This window comes from Lagenorhynchus albirostris, chromosome 16, assembly GCF_949774975.1.
Source record: "Lagenorhynchus albirostris chromosome 16, mLagAlb1.1, whole genome shotgun sequence".
Taxonomy (NCBI): domain Eukaryota; kingdom Metazoa; phylum Chordata; class Mammalia; order Artiodactyla; family Delphinidae; genus Lagenorhynchus; species Lagenorhynchus albirostris.
The window spans coordinates 36,566,739-36,577,165 of record NC_083110.1 but is presented as its reverse complement, the minus strand read 5'-3'; the positions used below and the strand labels follow the sequence as shown (position 1 = coordinate 36,577,165).

General features: G+C 55.2%; 1 protein-coding gene across 5 annotated transcripts in view; it reads right to left on the bottom strand.

The window, feature by feature from the left end:
* Positions 1-5,420: 5,420 nt before the first annotated feature.
* The window catches only part of GPRIN2 (G protein regulated inducer of neurite outgrowth 2), a 37,208-nt gene continuing 32,201 nt past the window's right edge, over positions 5,421-10,427 (bottom strand). For 2 of the 5 annotated variants that reach the window (XR_009536233.1, XR_009536234.1), the window contains exon 2: positions 5,421-5,961. Coding sequence is in view for 2 of the 5 variants with exons in the window: in XM_060127165.1 (XP_059983148.1) it covers positions 8,299-9,651 (1,353 nt within the window). In the remaining 3 variants the exon portion in view is untranslated. Of the gene's footprint in view, positions 5,962-7,141; positions 7,215-7,332; positions 9,652-10,427 lie in introns of those variants that run through there. The other 3 variants (XM_060127166.1, XM_060127165.1, XR_009536232.1) reach the window with 2 other exon arrangements.

The window sequence follows — 10,427 nt, the reverse complement described above, 5'->3', positions numbered from 1 at the left end:
AAATATATTAGATAATAATAATAGCTATAACATTTACTTAGCCCTTATTTTGAGTTAGGAACTGTGCTAGCACTTTACATGTGTGATGCCGTTAAATCCTGAAATCCAACTAATAAGGCCATTTTCATATCCCCATTTAATAGATGAAGAAACTGAGATTCAGGGCATTCAGCAACTTGCCCAACATCACACAGCTTGAGAGGACCAAACAGGAATTCTCATCCAGGCAGTCTGACTAAACAGAATCTTTACTCATTTTTACTTTACTCATAGTAGTAAAGTAGTAAAGTAGTAAAAATCTTTACTCATAGTAAAGGAATTGCAAATCAAAATAAGCATTAAGGTATCATTTTTTCACTTACCAAATTAGCCAAAATACTAAAGTTTGATAAGACTCAAATGTTGGCATGGGTGTGAGAACATAAACATTTTCATGTATTATTGGTACAATCTTTTTGGAGACCAATTTGCTGGAATCCTTGGACACTTTATACGTACCACCAGTTGAAAACTTTATCCCCAGATATTCTCACAGATGTACACAAAATTATACATATACAAGGATATTTATTTTTACATGGTTTTTTTTAATAGCAAAAAATATAGGCAATAAGATAAAGTCCAGCAGAAGAGAACTGGTTTAATTTTTTTTTAATGCACCTGTATTCTATGCAATACAATATACCCACAAAAAAGAAGGAAGTGGAATCTACATATGGCAACATTATCTGCAAGATATATTAATTTTAAAAAATAAATGCAGAATAGTGTCTAAGTCAACCTAATTTATACAAAATATTTAGAAATCTGAGCTTGTGATACAGAGAAAATCTCCTGGTGGACCCATGGAAAGTACAGTGGGAACCATGGGAACTGCTCAGCGGGGCGTGAGGCAACCTTCACTCTACACTTTACACTATTTGAAGTTCTTATCATGAACCCGTACAATGTTGAAAAAACAAAAAGCCAAGGTCTGTACTGTTTGAGATTCTTATCGTAACTATCTATTGCTTTCATTTAAAAAAGGCAAAATGCCAGGCCTAGAGTCACACAGACTGGAGTTTGAATTCCAGCTCCTTCATTTCCTGGTCATAAAACAGGGCAAGTTACTTGACCTCTCTGAATCTCAATTGTCATTGGGAAGTGGGGCAAATTGTGAGAAGTAAAGAAGATAACGTATGCAAAATATCGTCACTGCTTCTATCATTTGTTTAGTGTCAGAGTGTGGTAGCCACTATTATCATTGCCTTCATTCACTGACAGACTATGAAAAGCTGATGTTTTTCAACTGGTTAACTGTGCGTACCAATAAGTTCTTGCGGCAGATTGTAGGTCTCTTGCTTTCTAGAAGAATGTGATGTCTGGAGGTGCCGCAGCCATCTTGTAACCATGAGGCTAGCCGTTGCTAACACCCTGAAGATGGCAGAGCAGAATTACAGAAAGAATCCGAATCCTTGATGTCTTCATTGAGCCACTGAGCCTACTCTAGAACAGTGACCTCCTAAATTCTTAACTGAAATTAAGAATTAAGTGGTGAATTAAACATTCTCATTGTTTAGATAGCTTTGGATTCATAATTCAGTTACTTGCAATCAAAAATGTCCTCAAGGGGGCTTCCCTCGTGGTGCAGTGGTTAAGAATCGGACCACAATGGAGGGGACACAGGTTCGAGCCCTGGTCCGGGAAGATCCCACATGCCGCGGAGCAACTAATCCCGTGCGCCACAACTACTGAAGTCCGCGTGCCTAAAGCTTGTGCTCCACAACAAGAGAAGCGACTGCAGTGAGAAGCCCGCGCACCGCAATGAGTAGCCCGCGCTCGCTGCAGCTAGAGAAAGCCCGCGCGCAGCAACGAAGACCCAATGCAGCAAAAAAAAAAAAAAAAAATGTCCTCGAGAGACCATTTCAGGGAGGCTTTGTGGGCATATAGAGAGAGGAGTGCTTGTCCTGGGCCCAGCCACTCCCTCTCACCCCACCGAAGAAGAGAAGCCCACCCCTGCTCAAGTTCTACTCTCTCTTTCCATCCAGACACAGCCCTCAGCCACACTTCAGTTGAGAGGCTCTATCCAATCCTCCTGCCTGACACGCTGCAAAGAACAGGCTCTCCCTCCAACCTCTCTCTTGGCTGCCATCACCCCTGGCACACTCAGCTGGCCCTGGGCACCAGACAGAGCAGGAGGAAATCATGCCAGGCAAGGAGCGACAAGGGGAAAGACCCTCAGAATCAGCCGCCACCGCGGTGACCTTTAGGCCCCAGTGCCTCTCTGACAGTCGGCTCTAGCTCAGAACCCCCTCCTCAAGCCCACTGCCCCCGGTACTCCCTCTGCCAGACAGGGTCAGTCCCCCGTGGCGGGAGGCACACTCCTGGCTGTCCACACCTGCTCTCTCCATGGCCCAGGAAGAGGACCTTCGTGGGGTGGGACCACGGGCACATTTAGAGGCTCTAGGTAAACTTAAAGACAAAGGCAAGCCGAAGAAGAAGGGTTATAAAACAAGGCTCCTACTCTCAGCCCCCTCGGCGTGTGTAACTCACATCTGGAGTCAAGGGTGTAAGTAAAGTGAGGCTATCTTCCCTTTCAAAGGCCGAAATCGCCCCCGCCCCCCTTCCCCTTCTGGGCGCCCGCAGCCCTCTCTCCGCCCCGCCTCGCTCCGCCTGGACTCCACCCCCTCCACCTTCTCCAGCCCTTTGCACCTCTCTGGAATCTTCCGTTCAGCTGTCCTGGTTGGCAGTGGAGCGTCAGGAGTGGCGGAAGGGGAGGAGAAGGCACAGGGACGGAACTTAGCAGTGTCCGCCATCCCCCCGACCCCGCCCCGCGTCTTCAACCCGGGGCGGGACAGGAGGAAGGTCGCTCGAGGCCGCCCCGGGCGGGGCAGGGTTGGTGGCTCCCAACCTGCGCCCCCAGGTGCCTCTGGAAGGCGATTCAGCGGCCACAAGAGGGCGCCCGTGCTCCTCCGGCGGGCTGCGCTGCCCGGATCCCAGCTCCGCACCGAAGCCCTTGGCTGACCCCACCAACCGCCTGGGACCGACGCCCAGCTGTGTCCCAGCCCCTCTGGGACCACAGTTCTGCTGATTCCTGCCTCTCCTTTCCCCAGTCCAGTGGTGTGACCACGGAGGAGGCCGTGGGCCATGCCCAGGGGATTGCATCAGGGGAGAGGGGAGTTGGGTTGAAATCTTCTCAAGAAGCCCCTTCCCCTCTCTCTGAATTCCCCCAAGTCTGAAGGGAAAGAAAATCAAACCAGAGAGTCTTCCTTAAAAGACGCAAGCGGGGCTTACAAAAGCCACAGAGCTTGCAAACCAAATGGCGTCTTTGGCCACTTTCTTCCCAGACCCTTAACAGCTAGAAATGAAATGTGACAAGAGGAAGGGCAAAGCAGAAGCCTAAAGGGGACGAGCCAAGTGGGCCTGGGATGAGAGGCAATTCCACTCCTCCCCAGCTGGACTCCAGCACCCCAAGTGTAGTTCTTTGGTGAGCCGTAGAAAATTCCCAGCCCAACAAAGGCTCCCTACTTGGGCCCACCTCAGGCCCTCTCAGTGTCTCAGAAGTCTTCTCAGAAGTCTCCTCACCCTGCCCCCAGCCCTGGCTCCTAGACACAAGTCCAGTCCCACACAGGAAGGGAGCAGGGACCAGACAGCGTGGTGTGTCCCTACCGAGGCCCAGGCCATGCCCCAACCTAATTACAAGGCAAGCAAGAAGATTCTGAAAACATGAGAGATGACCTACCTAAAGCCAGCAGATGGGTACCGCCCACCCGTCGTGCCCCTTGGGTGACCTAGCCAGCCAGAGCCCAATAAAAGTCACCCAAACTGAGGATCGATAGGTGCCCTTCTAGCCCGATCAAAGCCTCTTCACTCACAGGGCAGGACCACTGACAACTGATTTCTCTCTTTGGGCAAAAGCGATGGAAACAACCTGACAAAGCAACCCCAAGTTGTCCCAGGGAGGCCTCCTTCTCCAGGAAGAAGCTCAGAAGCTATTTGGCAAGCTCAAACAGTTTGGGTTTTGTCCGAAGAGAGAAAGGACAGGTGGGAAGGAAGGGCCTAGACTAGTGAAAATCAGGAATGCCAAGACCCTGACCACGGGAAGAGAGAGACTGCTGTTTGGAGCAGAAGGGATAAGGCAAGGCAGAGCTTTGGCATAAAGGGAAAGAAGCAGCGGGATGTGGGGACAGTGGGATGGATGGTGGGGAGAAAGACGGTTTCTGGGGGCAAAAGAGGACATGAGACAGAAAAGGAGAAAAGGGGGGAAATGAAATTAAAGATAAATAGGGGGTGGGGGAGAAAGAGCACCAAGGGCAGTGGGTGCAGGACCTGCAGAGCCTCCCCACGGCCCCTGGGATGGATGCCGATGGAGGCGCTCTGCTCCCTCCGCCGTCTTAATAGGGTGCTGAGAAAGCACGCTGTGTCTTTTCTGAGGAAAGACGTTGGGAAATGAAAAGCTTCTGGGGAGCCCGCTGCAGACTAGCAGTGAGAGATGGGATGCTTCTCCTTAACATGGCTCTGGGAGCCAGGGTTTCAGAGGACCGGGGCCAGAATACATGTGTCCCAAGCACGGTTCAAGGCAGAGGGTGAAGGACCTGAAAAGAGGCTCTGAATGAGGGAGGTTTAAGGAAACAATGTGGGCCTTGATTAAGGCCAAGCTGACAGGGCAAGAGCTGATCCCACTGGTGGCTGTGGAAGTGGTACCTAGCGACAGCAGACGTGTGCTAAGCGCTAACTCGGTGCCAGGTACCTTATGTGGGCTACTTCGTTTACTCCTCACAGCAAGTCAAATAAGGGAGGCACCATTATCACCCCCATTTTACAGATGAGGAAGTTGAGGATCAGCGAGGTTAGTAACTTGACCAAGGTCTCATAGCTATAGGTGAGATCCAGGATTAAAACTCAAGTTTTAGACTACTAAGCTAGAGTGCCCCCCTCGATATCCTAAGTATCGGGACCTGCATTGGGAAGACCCCATTGGCCTCCTGTGAAATAAAAATCCAGTACCTCTGAGGGACACAGACCCAATTCAGTGGACTCGGGAGGTGATGTCACAGTGGGTCAGGGCCATTCTCTGCTTTTGCACCCTCCCCCACTCTGTGCCCTCAGCCCAGCAGTAGCCTACACTCTGGCAGGAATAGCTTTTCCCCCAGGTGATCCCTGTGACGGTGATGGCAGCTTTGGACTTGGAGAGGAGATGCATGCCCTGTGTCCCAGCCAGGCCCACAGGTGACAAGTTCCAGGGAGCCAGGCTTCAGCTACTGGGGCCCCAGGTTGCCAGGAAGGAGAGCTGGTGGACGGAAGGGAGATCCCTGGAGAAGGGGTGATTCCTGCCTGAGCAGGGAGCTCTAGGAATCTGGGGAATGCTCCAAAGGACAGAAGCTACCAGAACAAAACAAAACAAACAAGACCAGCCAGGACCAACTGGACCCTTCCCTGACAAAGCTGTGATCTCCGTTACTTTATTTCAAATTCAAAACCAAACAGACATAGACATAATGAAATCCACCACCTTCCAGAGCCAGGTCTGAAGGGGTCCCAGAAAGTCTGGTCAGAAATCTGGAGTCTGAGAGGAGGAGATCTGTAAACGAAGCTGGTGGCCGTGTCCTGGGACCCTAAACCACTGCCAGTCAGGCCCAGCCAGGGAAAGGCCACAGCAGGAAGGGGGTGGGAGGGTTGGGTCTCCAGGTTGAATTCGAAAATTAAGCTGCAGCTGCTCCAAGTAGACTTGTTCGCAGAGGCTGTGCAGCCGGGGCTAGTGAGGCCGAGGACGCCACTTCCGCTGGTCTGGGGCGGCAAGCTTACCTAGGAGGGTGTTCCGGGGGCCCCAGCCATGCGCAGCCCCCAGCTCGGACACAGGCCAGGCTGGATTCCAGCGCCACCCTGCAAACCTTCATCTCGGTCGTGATGAGGTGGGTGGCTGGCTAGCCCTCCCCACTCAGGGCACAGCCCAGCCTGCCATCTTGACATACCGGGTGCAGCCTAGAGGTGGCAAACGGAGAATGAACTCATGACGGTTTGCATAGGACAGAGGAGAACGTCTCTTCGTGAAGGGCGTCACTGGTCCCAGCCAAGCCCTGTGGCTGCAGCCTTTCACCTGTCCCTCCCCAACCTCCACCTGCCTCTCCTTGTCCCAGGTGGTAGCCTCACCTCCTTTTACTCAGACTGGAAGCCTCGGCTTCCTGGAATTCCTCCTCCTTCCCAAATCCGTCACACGCTGTGTGTGTGTGTGTGTGTGTGTGTGCGTGTGTGCGTGTGTGCGTGTGTGCGTGTGTGCGTGTGTGCGTGCGCGCCCAGCCCTAGCTGCTCTCTCCATCTCCCCCTAACAGACCGCTCCTTGGTTCCCATTCCCCAGTCCCATTCCTCCCTCCCACCTCTTCCACACGAATCTCCCGTCATGGCAGCCAAAGGGACATTGCTGTGATGAAGTCTGTGTCCACCCCTGCTTCCACAGCTCCTCTAAAGTCCCTTTCCTCAGTTCACACCAGGAGCCTCACAACTAGGACCCCCTTGCCAGCCTCCCAACACAATAAACACCCCAACACAGCCTGCACTGCAGTGATTCACCGCAGCCTGGGCAAGACAGCCACCTCCAAGCCTCTGGCCAGGCCGTTCTCTCTGCCTGGTATACCCTTCCCTGCTCACCCACCAGTCCAGCCCCGCTATATCGTCAAGACCCTGCTCAGCTCTGGCCCTGTGTGAAGATGCCTTCCTACCCCAGTTCATCACTCCTCCCCCCGTGTCCTCACAGCTGGGGCTCCTGGCGCCCCATGCAGGGCCAGAGATGAGGGCACCCTGGTACCCACATGTCACTCCCCAGAGCGTGACATGCTTGCCCTGAACCACAGGCGTCGGGATGGACAGGCCCAGGCCCCCGGGCTGCACGGTGCCAAGAGCCTTATGACTGCATGAGAACCTGCTTGATCACATTTTAAAAGGGGGGTAAGGTCAAGTCCCCTCCTGCTCACCAGGAGAAGGGGGCCCAGGAACAGGGCCGGGCCATGGGCAGGGCTGCATGTGGGCCCTGACTCCACCTTCCCACGCCAGGTGACTCTAGGCAGGGCACTAATCTTTGGCTCCCTCACAAGGCGGTGCTGGTGGATTCTGTCCCAGGAGCTTGGACTTCCCAACACTAAGCCCCAGGACAAGGACACAAACTCACCCTTATCCTCTGCAGGTCTTGAGAGCTCCTTTGTCAATGAAGTCAGGCTGTGCTAAGCGCCAGTGTCCTGAGCTCCCCACCCCCATGGTCCCCTGACCCCCATGGCCTCACAGCTCCCGCCATTTCCCACTAGGTGGGAGACCCCACCCCAGGCTCCTTCCCTTTTCCCACCCATTCCTGCCCCCCTCCTTTTAAGAACTGCACCAGCTGAGAATAAGTCCTTAAGCCAAAGGAGCAAGGTGAAAATGGTACAATTTCAGGCACTGCAACATATTTTGGGACAGGTGGCCACCCGCTCTCTCCCTCCTGAGGCCAGTGCCTGACACATGACCTACTGGGAGGCTGGCTCTTAGAAGTACCCTGCAGTCCTCTGTAATGCTCAGAGCCCCCCATCCTACACACTGTGAGGTCAGCAAGGGCACGGGCAGCTTCTTTCCCAAGGAATTCACAGAACCTGGCATGGAACATGGGCTCAATAAATTCTTCTTGTTCACAACTGCCCTGCGCTGCCAGCCACGTGCTGCAGGAAAACACTGCAGGCTTCAGCCAGCCTCAGCTCTGCTCTCATCCCACCACCTCGAGCTGTCCAACCCAGGGCATGGCAGTTACAGCCATGCCAGTGTCTGTGGTTGCGTCTATAAAACAGAGTGAAGAGGTAAAGACTCCACAAAGTAAGGGGATGGGTACAGGCTGTGGCACATGGGAGGCCTCCACAATGTCAGTTCCCTCCCCTAAAGACTCAGACAGTCCTTGCCACTCGGGGCCCCACGTCTCATGGCAGGAATTCGTTGTATCTCAGCACTGCCGTGAAAATAAAGCCATCGAGAGGCCTGGGGAAATCATGGCAGAGTTCTGAGGAGAGACTGAACAGAAGGTCGAGGGTTTTGACAGAAAAGTCAGGATCCCCGTTATGCCCAGTGCTGAAACTGTACCAGAGTTCAGAGCCGGACGTGCAGATGTGGCTCTTGGAAATCAAGCCCTTAAAAACTAGCCCAGCTGCAGGGGGCAGGAAGCCCCCAGGCTGCAGTCCTGCGGTCTGCAGACAGCCAAGAACAGAGACACGTCCATGGGTGCCCGTGGGTCCAAAGGGCACAGGGCCCCTACTGTCCCTGGGGCTGAGTCCATGGGCCCAGGGCAGCTCCTGGGACTGCAGCTCCTTACTCAGGGACTGCACTGGAGCAGCCGCAGCAGCTGGGGCACTGCAGGGACTGCATAACAGCTCGAAGTGGCCCCCTCCGGCTCTCCGCAGACAGGCTGTTCTCGCTGGCAGGGGCCCGCTGCAGCTGCTCAAACTGCATCTCCAGGTGCTTCTGGATGGCCAGGCCGAGTACCTCAGGGTCCACTGCAGCTCCGTACACCTCCCATGTCATGCCCTCAGCATCCCATCGCACGTCCCGCACAGGGGGTGGCACCTCCTCCAGGCTGGACCCCAGAGTTGCCTCCGAGAATGTGTGCAGGGCCACAGGGGCCTCCAGAGGCGGGCTGGTGGCCACAGCTTTGCAGACTGCCTTGGGGGCCGCTTGCACACCAGCATCCTGGGCTGACAGAGGTGATGCCAAGATGGGGGCCAAGTCACTTGCTGAGGTCATGGTCCACATATCCTTGGTCCTGGCGCCAGCCTCCATAGCTAACCCGGTGGGACCCCAAGGGTACGCACAGCAGTGGGAATGCCCAGGAAGCCCCGCAGACAACCTACACTGGAATTTCACCCCGTGCTGAGCCTGCAGCCCAGATTCACTCACTGATGCCACTAGTTTAGGAAAGGCCAGGATCCCTGGGGCAGGCAAGCCGTGGCAGCAGCTGCTGGCCCCCACCTCCCTCACACCACAGAGTAGCGCTGCTGGGGGCAGAGCATGGCAGGAGGTGGTGGCCGACTGCCCGGTGGCTTTGAGGCTGCTGCTGTGGGTCACTGTGCCCCCCAGGTCAGGTGGCGGCACCCACACCTGACTCTCCTCCAGTGTCCAGGCTGAGTTTGAAGTCTCATCCTCCAGAGCCAGGTCCCTTTCCAGGCCTGCAGGGGCTTGGCCACCCCGGCCAGAAGCGCTGCTGGGCTGCAGCTGAGCTCCGTGGACAGGCGAGCTGCCCAGGGCCGAGCAGCTGAGGCTGGCCTTCCGGGCACTGCTGCGGCCCCAGATCGGGGTGCTGCAGACCAGGTCCGAGTGGCTTCTCTGCACAGCGGCGGTGCTGGGGTCCCGCAGGCAGCACAGGTCACCACCGCCCGCAGCGCTGCTCTGCCAGTGACCCACGGCCCCGGGCTGTGGCCGGGGGCTGGAGGCACGTGCCTGTTCCTCACTCTCAGCCTGGTGCCCTTCCTCCTCCCGGACCTGGGCACCCGTGCTGGCCTCGCCCGGCTGGGCCTGCCATACGGTGCTGCTGGCGCTCTTGTGGAGCTCCGGCCTCTGCCCCCGGCCTGCGCCCAGCAGGCTGGAGGAGCTCCAGGACAGGGGCTGAGGGCAGGGACTGAGGGGTTCCTGGGCACCCCGCTCAGGGCGGCTGGATCTCATGGCTGCCTGCAGGAGAGAGAGAGGGAGGGAGCGGCGTTGAGTTGGGTGCAGCACTTCCGCTGGACTCTGCTGGGGGCCCACAGGGTGCAAGGCACACTGCGGGGACAGCTTCAGTCCCAGCCTGCCTGACCAGGCAAAGCCACAAGCAAAACGATGACAGGAGACCAGACACTTCAAATCAAGATCACCACACATTATACACAGGGATGACACTTCAAATATCTAAAAACCAGAACCGAGCGATCAGAACGAGCCCTAGGGTAAGGTCCTAGAGACCACTCAGAAGGCCAGCTGTTGACTCTTTACTGCTGGGTTATGGGGAAGCGGGGAGCCAGGGGAGAGGCCAAGCCTGCTGGGGACAATAGGTCTTAGCACAGAAGTATTGCAGTATTTTAATAACAAGTAAAGCTCAACTGGTGAATACCAGCCAGGTTCCTCCCACAACTGTCATTATCTCTTTCACCTGGACTAGAGCCTCCTTGGTACACGGTGCGGGGAGGGGGCTCAGAGAAGTTTCGTGGGACAAGCAAGAAATGAATACAGGGCACACTGAGAACCACCCTGGGTTCTCCCATGCCCCCTCCCCGTCTTCTCTCGTGTAGCCTGACTGAGCTGTCACGTCTCTGGGGATCAGTCTTGGCTGCCGTGAAGGGGAAGGGCTTTCCTGGCTTCCATCACAGGTTCCAAGCGTAGGAAGAGGCCCCCATACCAGCCCTCTACGCACAGGACTCACTCGGCATTTGCTCATTCCTCCCACAGCCATCTCCTGAGCACCTACTGCA